The 18,940-nt window shown below is 44.3% G+C and overlaps 1 protein-coding gene across 8 annotated transcripts in view; it reads left to right on the forward strand.

Annotated features, from left to right (window-relative positions):
- The window catches only part of LOC121878565 (chitin synthase chs-2-like), a 66,380-nt gene that overhangs the window by 16,745 nt on the left and 30,695 nt on the right, over positions 1 to 18,940 (forward strand). For all 8 annotated transcript variants that reach the window (XM_042384905.1, XM_042384902.1, XM_042384898.1 and 5 more), the window contains exons 3-4: positions 3,867 to 3,984; positions 4,707 to 4,842. In XM_042384905.1, coding sequence (XP_042240839.1) covers positions 3,867 to 3,984; positions 4,707 to 4,842 — 254 coding nt within the window. The remainder of the gene's footprint in view (positions 1 to 3,866; positions 3,985 to 4,706; positions 4,843 to 18,940) is intronic.

An 18,940-nucleotide genomic window follows, 5' to 3' on the forward strand; every position in this document is an offset into this window, starting at 1 on the left:
TTAACATGTTGGGTGAGACAGAGGTTAGTAAAAGCTGTACTGTCCTGAGCTCTTAAGACGACCCCTTACTCCCGGTGCTCCAACACACACGTCATAAACTGTTGATTGATTGAGGTGTTCACTAGAGAATGATGTTACTTCAGGGAATAATGGCTTCCTTGAGAGTTTTGTCGTGTTTTAGAGGAGGAATATGTCACTATGTGAGACTACTGTACTGTATTATCGTCCCTCAGTTAAGGGTATATAAGACACTGTTTGAGAATACTGGTTATGGCCTTCAATTGCTGTCTGTGGTCACCCAAGCTGAAATATTGTGATCTAATTCTGTCTTTTAATAAAGGTTTATGTCTCAAAGGTGACCTTCACGTTATTGTGAAGCTACACCGCGTTGTCATTTTTATTATAAGAACATAAGAAAATAAGGAGTCTGCAATAGGCCGGTTGGCCTGTGCATGGCAGCTCCCGTCGAGAGTTACTACCACTCTCTATCATCCATGAATCTATCTAGCCTCCTTTATGGTCAACACCTCAACACAGCGAGAGCAGAATGGTCTAAAGAGTCAGTGATTCACTTTAATTGTAACAGAAATTGCAAGACTCAACTAGAGAAAACATTATCATAACTAACGCTCTCAATAACTCGATAATAGCGATAACATTATAACTTCAAGACTACTGTTGATAACCATACATGACAAGCCGTGGACATGTTACCCTCGAGTACTCTAAAGTTAAGAAGAATGGATTCCAATGCAATAAAGAAAGTGAGGAATGTAATTAATATTGTTGTGGTATAATGTAATGTCTTCTGGGCTCTAAGGTTAGTCTTAAACATCATGTGTTATAATGTTCGTCAGTCGTGGCGATCAAAGGGTGGCCGGGGAGAGGGGGGGACCACCTGACGTAACCTGTCACCACTGATAACAACATAAGCCTCGCCCTCTCACTTAAGCTATAAATCACTCAAACTTAACAATCATCAGTCACCAGTACGAAAAGGCTTGCACATGTTACGAAATATCACCATTTTGCAGGATTGAATAGAAATGTTGTTATGAAGAGTGATTGTTAACGACTTTCAGTTCTATGCAAGAAATAATAAAATACATATGATTACCACATATAAACCATTATATCAAGATTTATAATTATCATCCAGTTTTATCAACCTTTAATTTATTTACAACGTTTTTTATTAGACCTTGTGCAGGGCAGCAAGTGTCACAGCAGCAGGACGATAGTCACCCATTAGTATCCGTTTTCCTAAATGAGAAAAAACTACATTGTAAAAAATATATCGTTATGCTTGTTGTAAGACGTTGTCCGCATATGAGAGAAGATATATTTATAGAATGTATAGGAATAAACAACTATTTTATGTTATAGTTTCCATTAGTATTATGGTGAGTTGGTGTTAGTTTGCTCGTGTATTCGTCTCTCTGCTATAACTCGCCTTTGAGGCAATTTAAGTATACTTTTATCTTCTCGCCACTAATCGGCTCGTTAATGTAATTTTCCTATCATGTTTTTTAATATTAACATTGCCAAGCCAAGCCAAGCTAATACGATAAATTCTTACATGAACGTTTTATTAAGATGTTATTCCGTTTTCTTTCATTAGTACTATACCGGTAACTATTATTTTTTCTACCGCGCACTCAGTCATGACCTAAAATGACTCAAATTATGAATTACCGAGGCACATAACGTCATTATGAACAATAAGGAGACTAGCACCAAGAAAGATACGGTACACCACCTTCAGCTTGCACTGACTCCAGACTACCTACCCTCGCTCCTCATTAACCCTTGGGCGACCTTTACTAAATTATATGGACTCAGATCGTGACCAACAACCAGCGATTATACCTCTGTACTCTTAAGTACTCTCTCTCTCTTTCTCTCGGTCTTCCACTCTGTTACGTACTTTCCATACTCGTCCTTCCATTATCTCGTGTATAGGTTCTCCCCACTATCGTTCACTTCACCACATACTGTAGCCTCTTTTGGGTCTACCGCTCCACCATTACCGTCCTCTAGAAAGCGGCCCACACACGGAGACGGCTGCTGAGATACAACTTTCCTCGTGTCTGTAAATGTATTCACGTGTGTCTGAACTAATGTTACTCCCGACAAAGGTTAATTCACGATTGTTTTAATTATCTGAGTTCTAAACGAGTTAAGAACTGAATTTAAATATTGTATATAATTGTAATTAGTACAACAAAAATGAAATAATCTCTTAAATGAAAAATTCAAATTGAAGAGACACGTAAGGGCGGTACAGCCGAGAGAAATCATACAGACGATATAGACAGGTCAGTGAACTAGTAAAGGAACACAAGGAGGTACTTGACGAGAAAGCCACGAAGTAGGAATGTCTGTCACGATGGAGCAGCGACACACATACACACCCAGAGCTCTAACAATAACCTAATACATGTTAGCCTCGCCAACCTGTCGAGATATGCTCAGGTTTACAATGTTTGTGTCACAAGCCTTAGAGTATTCCAATGTTAGAATGTTTGACAGTAAAGTTTAGAGATGTGGGTGAAAGTTGTGGTTGTGTTAGGTGTGGCAGTGACAGATGGTAACATTCAGGCCAGATGTTTGCGAGTCGATAATGACACAGCTAGACCATCATAACACTATTCAGGAAATTAACAAAATGTAGTATAAGAAAGATATTACACTCACAAAAGAAAGGTATTAGAATAAACGTCATTTTGCTCATTTTTATTAAGTACACAGCTGATAGTGAGTGCAAGTCAGGAGGCACTAATGACAGTCTACACCACACAAGTAACACTCATCTACACTGATAACACTATCAACAACTGTCTTAACGAAGATTGTGGGTGTGTGAGCATTTACCAGAGTACCTACACTTTGCTTTCCTCTGGCAGTAAGTCCTATACATGACCTGGATACAATAGGAAACGTAAGGTTATAGATGACCAAAATATATACAGTACGTTTTCATTCGGCCCATAACTCCAGACCTGACAAGATCATCTTATGCCCAGCTGATTTACTCCAGAGCTTGAGATAAGACATAGGCAATAGATAAGTAGCCATAGTAAGCTGAAAGATAAACAAGAACTAACTAAGCCATGGTTGAGTGGATAATGTCCACTTATTACTGTGTTTTACCTGCTTTGAACAATTCGGTTTTCACTGTACAGTATATGTAAACGGATTCAATATGTGTACAATCATTCATAATACTTGATGAGTACGACAAGATAACTCCTTCGGGGAAATACAGTAATACAAATATTAAGAAACGAAACAATAAAACATTACTTACAGAGTGTTGAGAGCTCCGTCCTAGTTATGAAGGTAGTTGTGGGACTGAAAGAACCACAGAGAACATGAACTGTGTCACTGGTGCAGGTGTGTGATATACTTTGGTCATCTTGTTACTCTTTTCTAACTGTGGTAGTCACACTAGCACCTTTTCTGTCAAATTTCCCATTTTCTGATTTTTTTTCCACGAGTTATCAATTCTTCTAGATCAGCCAAACGTACTGCATCATTCCCGCCTGATTGTCTAACGCCAATTTTCGATAATGAGGATATATATAAATACATAACGCGCCACATTAAATTACTAAATAATTTTTTTAAGATAAATTATTGCATTTTTAATAAATTGCGTAAGTGTAATTTTGGGTATTGATGTTTATATTTGTAAATACTGTGCATTGAGCAATTCGTCTACATTTGACGAACCCAGAGACTGGCTTGTGACAGGGTGCGGTCAGAAAAATTATGTATTTTTAGAAAATTTATGCACGAAAATGACGGGAAATTTGCAAATTTTGTAGTAAAAATCACTAATCTCTACTATATGGTGCCCACAGCCGACGGTCCGTGCAAGAGACGAAAGCATGGGATGTGTTCCGCACAGTACCGCCCTCCACCAGCTCACTCTCCGAAGACAGCCAGAAGTTCCTCGAACTCACCATCAAATGTCTCAAGGTCAGTCTCCCATATTAGTTATGTTTGTCTTCTAAAATATTCTTGTTCCGAGTCAGAAAATATGATATAATAACTGTTGCAGATGGGTTACTCTGGTTAAGGTAAGTTCGACCTGCATCTTACAGGAGTGTGTGGGAGGTGGCTTATCCACCCTGGGTTATATATTTCACAGAGGTCAGAAGTTTCACTCACCACAGGGACGCACGTGGCTTTGTTACGTTAATGATAGTAGTGGTGGCGTGTGAAGTGTCACAACTATACTGGATATCCGTAACCGATTGTGAGAAATATGTCAATCCTGGGGCCAGTGTGGGTCACTTGCCAGAGTGGGCCTTCCTACAATGTCATTAATGCTACTGTAGATGTAGTTATCATAAATACTTCGGTACAGTGACACGTAACAAATTATGTTTCAGTATAATTAATTACATGTAGTGCTGCCCAGAGTTTCACGTATATCCATTCCTACGTCCCAGCACTAAGCTTATTAATTTAATATAATCACTAACCCAAATCAAGAAAATATTAGAGTGGCAGTAGTGATAAAATTCACCGAGAGGCAGGGCAGAGTTCGGTGAATTCACATTAACATCTCGCATTATCAGAAACATGTTTTTTGTGATATATTGTTTTGTTATACCTTAAAATTGCCATTTAAGTTAGAGGTTGGCACTGCCAGTTGTATGTGGGTGAGTGCTGACAGTGTTGTATCTCGCCTCCAGGTGTTCACGTACTTGTTGACGTTCGGGATTGTGCTGGCGTCTGGCGTCATCACCAAGGGCCTCGTCCTTCTCATGACCTCGCAGCTCAAGAAGACTAAGAAGCTTCCCATCTGTGCTAAAAGCTCTGTTGGCCTATGTAAGTAACCACTGAATTTACTATTGACTTTATTGTTAGTTAATGTGTAGTCACGGTGAAGGGTTCGCTCCCGTGGTGAAACTGAGTCACGGAATGAGTCTCTGAATTGACTTACCCTGGCTGTCATCTGGTGCGGGTGTGTTGTTTTATTTCATTTGGGGTCGACACTGATTCAGTTTGGGAGGGAGCGGACTTTTGACCCCTACTACTGAGATGATTATATTGTGGTGATATGTTGGTGACGACAAAGCTCAGCGAGAGAGTACACAAGTTATCGCTCATCGGAAGTTCCACCAGTCTGTGGTTCCTTAATAGGAAAATGTGATGTCCTTTAAGACGTACCAAGAATCATGAGGGAAAAGAATGTGAACTCAGTGTGTAATGTGGCTTATTCTCAGCTGTTGACCTGTAAGTGTGAGGTGGAGGAGGAGACGTGTGTGAGCAGTGAGCTACAGGTTCCCACGCTCACCCTCCTCCCGTCACACGCACTGACCTCACACTTGTTGAGAACCACTTGTAAGAAGATTGTGATAGGCAAGTGTGAAGAAATATTGTTTGTTTCCCTCCATGGTATTGTCGTGTCCCGGAAGACAATTGTCTCCAACGAGCTGTCGTCTGAGAGTATTAAAGTTATGCTAAGTTTCCTCGCTTAATGGGGTAAGCATATATCATTATCATGGGAATTTCGTAAATGACGCGACGCACTACGCTACTGAGCAGAGGTGCAGCTGGTGGTACGTGGGGAGGGGGTACACACACCAACACACTGTTTATTTGACACCTTGAACATCATAATAGAGCACACGAAGATAATGTGCACTAATGGTTAATTAGTCCTGAGTGTGTTTAAATGATCCCTTCCCCCTTCCTGCCACTGCCAGTGTGAAGGGAGGGGAAGGTGAGGGAGGCAGGAGAAGGTGTGGCGGGAGAAGAGGATCAGCCACCTGCCCTTAACGGTGTTCTGGCAGATAGATCAGGTACGCGCTGTTGCCCGCGGGAAATATGCCATCTCACATGATACATTAATACGTACTTCATCTTCCTATTGCCACAACGTGTTATATAACCTGTGCCGGAGGAAGGTCGTGGACTCTGGTATACAGTCCATCCTAACAAACTTAATCTAAACCCACCATAAAAAAAATCCACAAAAAATATCTCTCCTCACATAGGTAAATCGTGATCTCGAGACAATGTTAATGTGTGATTATTGGCAAGACGCGCCTCCTTGATCTATGGGAAGGTCCTTGAGTCGCCCTCCTGGCCAACAAGGAATCAGGGAGTGAGTTGAGCCGTAACGCTGCCGAACGATGCTGCTGTTCCGACGAGTGCACACGAGGGCAAGACAAGTGACTGTGGTTACCGGGGACAATAGGCTCTGGGTGTTCTTCAGGATAATGTGGTTCTTTGTCAAGGTTCTTCATGGTTAAGGTTACTGCTCCCTGTCACCGTTCACTGCCATCGTGTCATTAGTTTGAGACGTAGATAGATATACAGACAGACGGTTAGATAGATAGATAGATACTCACTAAAATCATCACATAAGACAGTGCCGGTATACAGTAGACAGTGCCGGTATACAGTAGACAGTGCCGGTATACAGTAAAGATAGACAGTGCCGGTATACAGTAGACAGTGCCGGTATACAGTAGACAGTGCCGGTATACAGTAAACAGTAGACAGTGCCGGTATACAGTAGACAGTGCCAGGTATACAGTATACAGTACAGTGCCGGTATACAGTAGACAGTGCCGGTATACAGTAAACATAGACAGTGCCGGTATACAGTAGACAGTGCCGGTATACAGTAGACAGTGCCGGTATACAGTAGACATAGACAGTGCCGGTATACAGCAGACAGTGCCGGTATACACAGAGAGTGGTAAAGGAGGAGTCGGCTCGAGTCAGGTCGTTGTGTCCTCCAGGAGGGTTAAGTAACAGGCGTCTTTGTTAGGATGCTCACACACACTTACGTTCCTCACACACTCTCCCCATCAGGTAGGTCCTCCTCACCGTTCTTCACACGTTCTCCACCAGCTAAGTCCTCCACTTACCCTCCACTCACCCTCCACCAGTCAGGTCTTACACACACACACCTCTTCTGTGACAAGTTCTCTAGTATTACACATTATTTTTACTCGACTCTAACTCCAATAAACATCACAGTGACAGAGGAAGATGTTAAACAAATGAATGAGTAATGTTTGGGGAGTCGTGAAGCGTTTAATGGCTCTGGTCACACTCCATACACGACCGACCACTCCCACGGAACTACACTCATTCTCATCTTGTTTTGATTTTTATGAGGAGGAGGTGTCAGGCATTATTGAGGATACTATAGTGATGAAGAGAGATGACTTGGTTGTATCGTAGTGATGGTAATGATTATTTACGAGTATTAACACACCAATTCCACCACCCCCCTCCCCCCCACACTGCTCCTACCTAGAATAATATTACAGTATTTTTTTTTTCATCTTATACTTTTTTTACTTTATGATTTAAGTTAATATTTTGTATCATGATTTATTTTTTACAACAATTTATTTTATTGGGGAGAATTTTCTTCATGTGTGTGTGTGTGGGCGGGGACCCTGAGAGACGCCACACTGGTGAACACACAGGTCGGGCGTGGTGGATGTAACCCTCTAACACCATATTGCTACACCACCTCCTCACCTGTAGCCTCACATATGTTATACTATAAAACATAAGGTATTCCCGTGATCAAACCTTCTGTCAATTAAAAGATCCCCAGGTGAGATCAATCAGGAGTGAGGTGGGGCAGTGTGTTTGAGAATAACGGTGGAGAGGCGTGAGATAATCCCCCCTCCCCTCACACTGTCAACACACCTCAGTCACAGTGTTTATCCTGTTACCAAAACGTTGAGTATTTAACGAGAGCAAACAGTATATGTCAGGTTACGTTGGGAAGAAATGGTGCAGTTTTTCCCAACACTGAGTACAGTATATTACCCTCTGTTGTGTTGTTGTAGCGGGGATGTTGTGTCCACTGCTGCTGTTTTAAGAAGGAGTCACTATGTAACTCATCACAGTTCACCATCACCATCTTCACTATTTGTCCTCATCTCTTTCACTATCACGTTTTGTGTGTTCCTACCTTGAAGCATAAACAAAGGAGGTCGGTTTAACCAGAAAGTGGAAGAGTTTAGTGTGTGTTTGACGTGGGTGTGTGAGCTCAGTGTGAGTGTGTGAGTTCAGTGTGAGTGTGTGTTCAGTGTGAGCTCGACGTGAGTGTGTGGAAGAGCGTCTTTACTGCTAGTGTGAGGGAAAAGATTTACGTCTCTTACATCCAAACGTCTCGTGTCTGCTTCTCAAAATGTCACCTTGTCTGCCAGGGAAGGTTTAGTGAAGGAGCTCCACCCACTGTTGTGAAGCAGAGAGCAGGGTCTTAATTTACGGGGTATATAAGGCAGCATCGTGGGGCTTACTGTCTCGGGGCGGAGTTCACAGCAAGTTGAGGTACCCGGCGGCTGTCTGGCGTGTGGGGTGTAGCCAGGCTGTATATATTAATACTGTAGCTTAGTTTAAACAGTCGCTAATTGATGTGTGACTGCTATTCACTCATACTCTGGCGTTGATCACCACTATATGGGTAATGGTAGTGAGGGATGGTAGTAATATGGGCTGAGTTTGGAGAGGTTGAGACAGCACCACCACACACACACACATGTTTACCTTGGGAGTCTGGTCCGGGTAGGCGGGGTGACGTCAACTGGCCCGTTCTCAACCGTATCACATTACGAAACAGTATAAATATTTTGTCTCCATACTTAACAATAACGGATAATTTCCTCTTATATAAATAACTTTACTTCCACTTATCATCCTGGGAAATACTTACATCTTAAAGATATATACACTGAACTTAATGTGTCGTACCTGTAATGATTTGACCACACACACACACACACACACACGCGCGGACAGTACTGACGATCATTGAGAGTCATTAAAATACCATCATACAGTCCACTATATAGCCAAGATGTTTACGACGAAAATTCCTCTTCTGTAAAGGTGTAAACAAACTCACCTAACTGTCTGCCTCAAGATAAAACATTAACGTGGCGGAACATATTATAAACCTGAAAATTATTACCACAAAGATTCTGCCATAACTAAACACCTTCCTTCCCTGTGTGACTTAACTGACTGTCATCACATATACTGTAAGGTGTTTCAGGCGGGTGAATCTTGTACAAAAAAATTCTCTTCCTGAATTTTCATCTGGTGATCAGTGAACTCATAGCAGTATTTAGTTAAGGTAGAGTCTCAAGGTAAAGTCTTGTTATGATAGAGTCTCGTTGTGGTAGAGTCTCGTTAAGGTAGAGTCTCGTTGTGGTAGAGTCTCGTTATGGTAGAGTCTCGTTGTGGTAGAGTCTCGTTATGGGAGAGTCTCGTTAAGGTAGAGTCTCATTAAAGTAGAGTCTCGGGTGGTATTTTCAGGCGCGCGCGCGCGCGCGCGTGTGTGTGTGTGTGTGTGTGTGTGTGTGTGTGTGCGTTGTTACACCTTCACCAATGAGGAATCTGTAGCTAACAATCCAGTCTCAGGCCTCCGTTACCACCCGGCGTCCTTCATCCCTTGCCGGGGGAGGATAGGAGGGGAGTGGGGAGTGGGGTGAGAAGGGAGGGGAGAGGGGGTGAGAAGGGAGTGGGGTGAGAAGGGAGGGGAGAGAGGAGGAGAGGTGAGAGGAGGTGGAGGTAATGGGAAGAGAAAGAAGAGGAGGTAAGAGAAGAGAAGAGAGGTAGAGTTAGGGGTAGAGAGTGTCCTAGGAGACGAAGGCTTTGTCCTACGAATACAACTGAACCACCACAAGATAGGTGTATTGGGGGGGGGGGGATACTGGTACTACGTCGTTCAGAGTGAGGTTAGGTTACAGCAGGTTAGGCTTGGTTACAGTAGGTTAGGTTAGGTACAAAAATTATCTCTTCAAGGAACGTGATATATGAAACACCTTTATGTATTAAGTTTACAAAGAGGAGGTTCAAACTGTCCTCCGTCCCGAGATACACCCTGACAGTATAGTGATCTTGGTGAGGTATTCTTGTGAGTCATCTCTGCCGCGGTAAAGTATAGGAGGCAGCAGGTATTTTGGGGGTCTAGCTCGAGTACGCACAGGTAATAGTGGATCATCTTCTGTTTGCATGACTGACCACCTGTGTATGTGTGTTCAAGGCCACCACGCCGTTTTATCCTTGATCTCCACCCTCTTAGAACAAGTTTGTGTACGATTGCATATATTACATTCTTATATAATTATTTTTTTTATCTACAATACAAAAATTAGTGAAGAATATTTATTGGTTTATGATAAGTTTGGTTGTGTGTGACGTGACGTAGAAGAACCCCGAGGTGGTGTAAATCTTTCCTCGCCCATGTAAAGAGAAACACTGCTGTGCCTGGAGTGAGTGGGTGACACACAGGGTCACTTGTAAGGAAAAAAACCACGCCCTAGTCCCGCCTGGCTGGTGTTACCTTGACGCGGCCCTTACCACCACCACCACCACCACCACCACCACCACCACCACCATCACCATCACCACCATTACCAACACAATAACATCACAATATGGTGGACATCACCGTGCGCTCACCCTCAATCCTCGACCCATACTGATGATGACACACAGACGTTACCTATATACAGTATCTGGCTCCCTCTAGTGGTGGTGACGAGGGGTGTGTCCCAGGTACTGCACTACTTATGGTATTAGCTCCAGGCAAGAGGCTTCCTGGTGGGGGTGTCCTTGGCGATGGTCGCCTGAGGAGGGAAGGAGGAAGCAGACTTTCTTAATGATAGCATTATCAAGTACTGCCAGCTGACTCACCCCTCCCCCACTTACAGTAGTTATGTGGACCAGTGTTGTCGTGAGCCTTATGTGTCTTAGTAGTAGTGTTCAAATAATGTGTATGTAGGTTAGTATTATCATGATCCAGATATTATCCACGTCATATAGTAGTATAGAACGTTCGTATGTATAGTATAATGAACCTAAATGTTAGTTAGCGTGTTAATAATGTGAACCCACTTGCAGTATCGAGTGTATTTTAATGGTCACTACACTACCAACGCCACGGAGAGTTACTATGAAAGTTATGAGAAATGTGTTGTGAATTGAGAAGGTGGGAGTCCTCTCTCTCTCTCTCTCTCTCTCCTTTCACATTTACGACAATTGTGGCCACGAATCACTACACGGAAGAGGAGGAGGGAGAGAGGAGAGGAGAGGGGGGAAGGAGAGAGGAGGAGGGAGAGAAGAAAGGGGGGTTAGGGAGGTACTGGTGGGGCTGGGATGGGCGCTTGAGAACCCACTCGTTTAATACAACTTTCATTTTCTCATCACTTTTACTATAGCGCGTATAGCTATTGCTATTATCACCTCTCTCCTTCACACAGCTGTTTACATACCTTCCCTCCACACGAATCACAATTCAAGTATCGTCTTATTTTTTTAATGGTTTAGCAACCCGCTATAATGAGTGGCGGCGATGACAGAAACTTTCACACACACCAAAAAATTATCTGAACGAATTGTGGAGTGAGAGGTGGAGGATGCGACAGACAGTACCCACATTATCTGTTGTTCTCCCACTAAAAAAGACACAATGGCTTAGTTTAATGGCTGGATGATCACTGTAACATTAAATACATTACTTAATTCCAATGTTATTATCATCAGTTGTTTTGTTGGTAGACGAGGCGTTCATCCGGTGAAGGAAAGACAACCGGGTGTTATTTTCGTCTATTACTTTACGATCTCGGCTGTGATCTAATCCACCGAACTATTTCTGTATTAGATAAATATGACCTGTTATCTAAGAGGAAATCAAGTGTCTTGCTAAAATATCTCTGCTACACCAACTTACACTCCCCTCACTACGCCCAGCAACAGAGTGTCACAACAACCCATACCTGTTGTAAGGTCTTCTCTCGTGTTGTGTTTCGACGAGGATGGAGAGTTTACGTAAAGGTCCGGTTGTGTGGCTTTTTTTACTGGAACTTCCGGTTAAGGTGTAATTCGACGCTGAGAGAGAGAGAGAGAGAGAGAGAGAGAGAGAGAGAGAGAGAGAGAGAGAGATTTCTAAAATATTCAACGTATGGTCGTCATGGGGCCGTGAACTTGTAACATAAATAAACAATAATGCCAATCTATTACATTTTAAAACAGTTGGAAAAGAACGAGAGAAAGTTGATAAAGAAGAGAAAGACAAAACACAACGGAGTGAAAATGAGGAATTAGGAGAGAAAGAAAGTAGTCAGTGTTGTGTTGTAAATGAGAATATGTTAACTGTTTTAGTGTGAGGAGGCCGTGGTTTATGGTGGTGGTGGACACACGTAACCTTGCTGTGGTTAAGGGTAACGGAGTATTGAACATAATATTGACGAACAAATAAAAAAAAATATGTAGAAAATGGTCTCTTGTCGTCACGCAGTGTTACCGTGGCGTCAAACATCACAGTAAGAGGTATGATATCTTTTACGTTATTCGCATGGAGTATTATTTAGTATTATTGAGCAGCGGCTAAAGATCATGACTAGTGGCCAATAGAACGGTGTGATGACGTGCTCATCCCGAGACTGGTCGTTTAAACTGGTAAACCAAACACAAGATTATGTTCTCAAGCTTTTGATTTATCCCGTGTTGATTTAGTGGCAGCCATCTTGTCAGGTTATTTGCTTTTACAACCTTCAATTTATTGTGACTCAAAACATCAGCTACAGTATCTTGGTATTGTCTAGAAAATACAAAATGGATATATAATTTTTCTCGGCCATCTTAGTAACCTCGGCGGCTATTTTGTTTTAGTTAGGCAAAGGTTAAGGTACAGATTTATGAACAAAAGACATATATAACGGTTTAGTTTACAATCCAGGAGGCCATTCTTATCTAAAGGTCAATTTTAAGGTTAAAAAACACCTGTATATATAGGCCTTGATAACAGGTGAACTAAATTACCTTAAAAAAAAAGCCATAACATTCAGAACCTTTTACCTTGGAGTGCTTAGGCCTAGAACCATCATCTTAATCATCTTTCATGGCTGAGTAAACATTGTGCCCAGCCAACCTGAACCCTTGTCAGACTACACCACAAAGACATCATTAAGGCGAGGTAGAAGTGGTGCTGGAGTACAGTGAACCGGTCAGGGCAGCATTACAGGTGGTGTGTGGTCAGGGGTCACGCTCACCACGGCTCTACTTACGTAAAGAACCAGGAACAAAGTCTAATATTTTGCTATATACGTCAATAAATGCAAATATTTGTTTCTGTAAATCAAAAGGATAATTATAAGGTACGAACATATAGTGATGTTAGAATACGGTAAGAGAAGGTGTACGGTATGTTGCGTCAGGCCCCCCCCCCACTATAAATCTGGCACGCGTCACAATGTACTGTCAGAAAATATCAATATTCCGGAAATTAAACCGTAACTCTACCATAAATGTCAAGATTAACCAGATAAAAACCGGCCACTGAAAGAAGAGAAAATTCTCAAGACCTTGGCAGGTCCGCTGTCCCTCGTCACTCATGCCTTTGTCGACGTTAGCTGTAGGAGTGGCTGGTTGTCGTCCCTCGCTGATAACACTTCCGTAAGAAACACCAATAAATGAAGCTGAAACTCTCATAATTAAGAAGGAAAATAGACAATGGGAGACATGAGATTTTTCGAGTCTTGTCAAGTAGAACGAAAAATTAAGAGGCATGACGTTGTACCGCTACCTGGTCACTCCTGGGCTAATCTACCACGCCTCAATAAACAACTCCTACAGTCAATGAATGTAAATTAAACATGGAATTAGTTACCGTCACCAGCAGCAACCAACAAAAAAGTGAAAGTGTTGGTGACGTCTGCGTAAGGAATCCCGCGCGGCGTCCTTACCAAATATCTCATCTCGTGACGGAAGGTATCAACCATTTCCTGCTGACGTATTCGACCTTTGTTTTTATTGTTTACTCCTCGTCTCATTCAACATCACCCTTTGTCTGTGTGTATATTACCCTATGTTACTTCACGACGCTGTTTACACTCTCTCTCGTTCTGTGTTTACATGGTCTAAGGGAAATTATTCACGTTTTCTTTAATTCACGTGTACGTTTTCTTTAATTGACTAGGGGTAACTATCAAATGACTAATGGACGTTATTACTGATATTACTTCTGGTTTTATACAATCTATTTAATTTTCTTATACATTATTCACAGTTTGTCTTTAGCCTTTAGTTCTTTGTTGAGGTTTATTATCGTCTCTTCCTCCTTCCCCTCTTTCCCTTTCCACTCTCTTACCCTCTCCACTTCCCGACCTCACCTCTCCCCCTCCTCACTTTGTTCCTGCTCAAGTAACCTTTCCAGTTCGCTTTAAACCCCAACTTATCACACACACACACCCTTCCTCCCTCCTTCCTCCTCAGGTAGCCTTTCCATTCCATTCAAAACTCCTCCCCTTTACCCCTCCCCCCTCCCCCCCTACCTTTCTCCTACCTTCACCCTCCACCTTCTTCCTGCCCGCCCCTTGTCCATCAGGTAACCTTACCACTCCTATCTCTAACCCATCCTACACCCTTCCCTCATCCTTCCCTCAACCCACCCCCACCCCCACCCCCTGCACCTCCTCTCTCTCCATACAGACAGCTTCACCTCACCCAGGATCTCACCCACCCCTCCTTCCCCTCTTCCCCCACTTCTGCCCAATTCTTTCTCTCTCATGGTAGTCTCCATCCTCTCACTAGCTGCTAACTAACTCTTCCTCCCTCCTTCCTTCCTCCTCCTTCCTTCAACCCTTGCCTCACCTTCTCCTCCTCCTCCTCTCACCCCTGTCTCAGGTACTCTCCTTTCTCTCTACCTCCTGTTTCCACCTTTTTACCTTTTGTCTCAGGTCCCTCTCACTTCTCCCTCCCTCCTCCTCTCCCTCCCCACCTCCCTGTTCTCACACCTTTCACCTCTCTCACCTTTCGTCTCCACTTCCATTCAATTCTCTGCTAATCTTCTGACCTCTCCCTTCCCTTTCATCCTCTCACTTCTGTCACTTCCTGTAGTCTTTTGTTTTATTCTCGTTTCAGTTCTCCCTTTTCTTTTATTTCTTTGTTTATTCCTCTTCCCCCTTTCCTTGTACCTCCCTATCCTCCTCTTCCTCTCTTCCTCCTCTCCTCCTTACTGACTACTACTTTCTTCCTCTTCCTCCTCCCCCTCTCCCTTCCTTCCTCCTCCTCCCTCTCCTCCCCCCCTTCTCCTCTCCCCCCTCTTCCTCCTCCTCCTCCTCGCGGGGCCCACAGTAACGGGACTCACAAGACACAAGGTCGCCCGGTGGTGGAGGTGCCGGAACCTGGCTGGATTATACCTACAAGCAGCAGCCTCGTCTCCCTCTCTTCCCCTCTCCTCCCTCTCACCCCTCTCTCTTTACTAGTATCACTCTTTTACCTCCACCCCTCTCTCATCACCATCACCCCTCACCCTCCACCCTCCTCTCACCTCTCTCCCACCTCCCACCTCCCCCTCTCACCCTCCTCACAGAAACAGCTTTGGTGCATTATACCTGTAGACTAGTGATGGAAGCTTTGCATTTCATCACCTACATTTTACACGTTGGTTAATGGTAAGGACACTTCATCCCTCTCTCCTCCTTCCCTCTCTTCTCTCCTTCTCTCTTCCCTCCCTCTCCACTCCCTCTCTCTTCCTTATTATACCAACATTATTAGATACCCTAAACTACTTACAGTAAATATAATAAATATCTACAGTAAGTATTGTAAGTAGCCACAATTACCAGTATATATTATAAGGTAAATAAGGTGTCTAATAATGTAGGTAAAATAAGAGACAGCTGTAGTGTTAATTATTGCAGGTGCACAGGAACCTTACGATCACCTGTGTAACTGTATTGAGTGTCTCGGCGACCTTAACCATACTGGGTAAAAGGTCGGATTTAGTTGAGCCTTGATGAGTCATTCCTAATACAGCCACAGATAGACAGAGAGAGAGATAGACAGACGGATAGACAGATAGAGAGATAGGCAGACAGATAGATAGATAGATAGATAGATAAGGGGAAAAGAGAGAGAGAGGCCGTGATAAAACTATGGAGTATAGACTAATTTATTTTAATTTACCTGAGACAACCCCCACACACTAGTACCCTGACGGAGGACCCCTTACTACTGACGAAGGAATACCCTCCGTCAGTACTGTAGTGACCAAGCCCGTGCAGGTAAGGTGGTGGGGCAGGACGCACGTTCTTCAGCTACCGTCAGGAGTGTCACAAAACATTAGCCTTGTACTGTATAAGAACGTGAGTGATCTTTAGGAGGCTCTGTTTAGGACCCAAACACACACCCTCGCTGACTCTCTCACTCCCTCACACTCCACAGCCCTCATTCCTCAGTTCTAGCCCTCATTCCTCACCCCAGCCCTCACTCCTCCCTCCTCCAGCCCTCACTGCTCCTCCCCACCCCAGCCCTCCTCCTCACCCCCAGCCCTCACTCCTCCACCCCAGCCCTCCTCCCCTCACCCCAGCCCTCCTCCTCCTCCCCTCCTCCAGCCCTCACCTCCACCCCAGCCCTCACTCCTCCCCCAGCCCTCACTCCTCACCCCAGCCCTCCTCCTCCCCCAGCCCTCCTCCCTCACCCCCAGCCTCCTCCCCTCCCACCCCTCCACCTTGCACCTGTTGTTATCATCTAACCTTCATATTTTTTATCGCTGCCTCAAATACCATGATTGGATGTGGGGCTTAATGAGAGCGATCAAGGCGTGTGGTGAGGTGTGAAATGAGAATGTGAGCGAGGTGGTGAGGTGAGGGTGAGGTGAGGTGAGGTGAGGTGAGGTGAGTGTGAGGTGAGTGTGAGGTGAGGTACTCAATTTCTACTTCTACTCAGGGAAGGGCCCTCATAAACCTCACCTCTCCTCACCTGTCAAATTAATGAGCGATTTATTAACCCCGAATCATGAGTTGTAGCTGCAGAGATCACAGACTACCACCCGACACACTGGTTGGTCTGTCTGTTCCTGTCTGTCTGTCTGTCTTTATGTCTCTGTCTATATGTCTGTCTGTTTGTTTGGTCTGTCTGTCTGTCTGTCTGTCTGTCTCTCTATCTGTCCCTGTCTGGTCTGTCTGTCTGTCTGTCCCTGTCTGGTCTGTCTGTCTGTCTGTCTGTAAGGCCACCTAACCACCCATCTAGTGCCTGTACTGTACACGTTCTGACACACCCTCCTGATTGCTCACATTGGGAACGAGGTCACCAGCGTGGATTCCTCGGCAGTGTTAACCTGGCGGCATTCCTGAAGGGCTGCACAGGCTTAGAGCTACAGTAGGGCGGCAAGTGTGTCGAGGAGGCCAGGTGTGTGTTTCCTTTCTCTCACTCTCCCTCTCTCTCTATCTCCCTCCTTACCTCACGATTCTATCCCTCCCTCCCTCTCTCTCCCTTTCTCCCTCCCTCTCTCTCTCTTACCACACAACATTCTCCTTTCCATTTTACAATTTATTCTTTGTGAACCTTCTCTCAGTGATGTCTCCACCAATCAGCGACTTCCTTCATCGATGTCACGACCAATGAGTGACTTCCCTCAGTGACCAATCTTTGACTTCCTTCAACGATGTCTCCGCCTATCATTGACTTCCCTTAGTTATGCCTCGACCAATCAATGACTTCCTCAATCAATTAGTGGTGTGGTTCTCCTTCTCCCCACCCCCCTAAACACCCCCCCCCACCACCACCCCTCCCAGACGTCACATAGTCTAATCATCATTGAGACATTAACTACAGTTTATACCATTACGTCAGACAATTAGTGAGGAAGGTCTTGTTAGAGAGAGTCAGAGGCAGCAGATAATCACCACCTTGTTTCCTCCTCCTGGTAGACTGACACACATAGCGTCTGAGTGAATTAGTTGACCTATTTTGACATTTAAAAGCCTCAGAAAATATTAACAGGGACGACCATCATTTGTGTACTGTGTTGTATCTAGGGTTAGGTTAGGTTAGGATGGAGAAGAAGTAACCTGTATATAGTGCCACGGGGAACAATGCCACACTCTTAGGAGGCACTCTGGAGCAGTTTCCCCTGACCTTTGAGACAATTGAGCATCAGGTGGCGGCGGTAATGCGGGCCACAACAAAAGAACACCAGCTGCTGCCACCTTCCGGGAGGCGGAGAAAGTCACACGGAAACAACAACACCACCACCACCACCACCGCTATCAAGGAAGTGTGTATACGCCAGCCCTGTGTCGTGTTTCCTCTACCCTGACTAATGGCTGGGATGTGCCGCGCCCCCTCAAGGAAAGTAGGAGTGGTGGAGAAGGTGGTGATGGTGGAGATGGTGGATTGGTGGTGATGGTGGAGTGGAGATAGTGATGGAGATGGTGGAATTGGTGGAGTTAGGATTTACGTGTGTGTGTGTGTGTGTGTGGAACCTTATAGCATGTCTGTTGACCGCTGTTGTAACTCTCTCTCTCTCTCTCTCTCTCTCTCTCACCGGCAGGGAACGCACAGGGGGGGGAGGTAGGCGTGGGGAGGGGGAGGAGAAGAAAGGAGTGAGAGGCGTGAATAACGAGAATGAGGGAAGGAGGAGGAAGATTAGAGAAGAAGAAGAAGAAGAAAGAAGGGGGCGAGAGAGAGAGAGAGAGAATGGAGCCGCTGGATGATCACTCTCTTCTGTCTGTGGACAGAAGAAGGAAATCCACCACAGTCGTAAACAAGGAGACCCAACCCTCCCAACCCCTCACCACCCCCTCCCCTCCCCCTCCGTGGCTGTGTCTCGAGTGAACGGCGGATCTGAAGCATAACTCTGGTACTCTAATCTAATCTAACCCAACTTCTTAACTTCTTAACCTAACCTAATCTAATCTAACTAACAACCAACATTATAAATAAAAGTCTGTATAAATGAAATAAAAGTAAAATAAGAGAGAGTAAAGGGTGTACAGTATAAGGAATAAACAAGGACTCGGGTAGAAAAAGTTCACAAATTTGATAAAGGATTGAAAGTAACTGAGGGTGAAGAGTGACTTTCATTAGGGTCGTGGTGGTGATGGTGGTGGTGGTGGTGGTGGTGGAGGTTGTTGGTGGTGGTGACTGCCCTCTA

This window comes from Homarus americanus, unplaced genomic scaffold, assembly GCF_018991925.1.
Source record: "Homarus americanus isolate GMGI-L3 unplaced genomic scaffold, GMGI_Hamer_2.0 scaffold41027, whole genome shotgun sequence".
Classification (NCBI taxonomy): Eukaryota; Metazoa; Arthropoda; class Malacostraca; order Decapoda; family Nephropidae; genus Homarus; species Homarus americanus.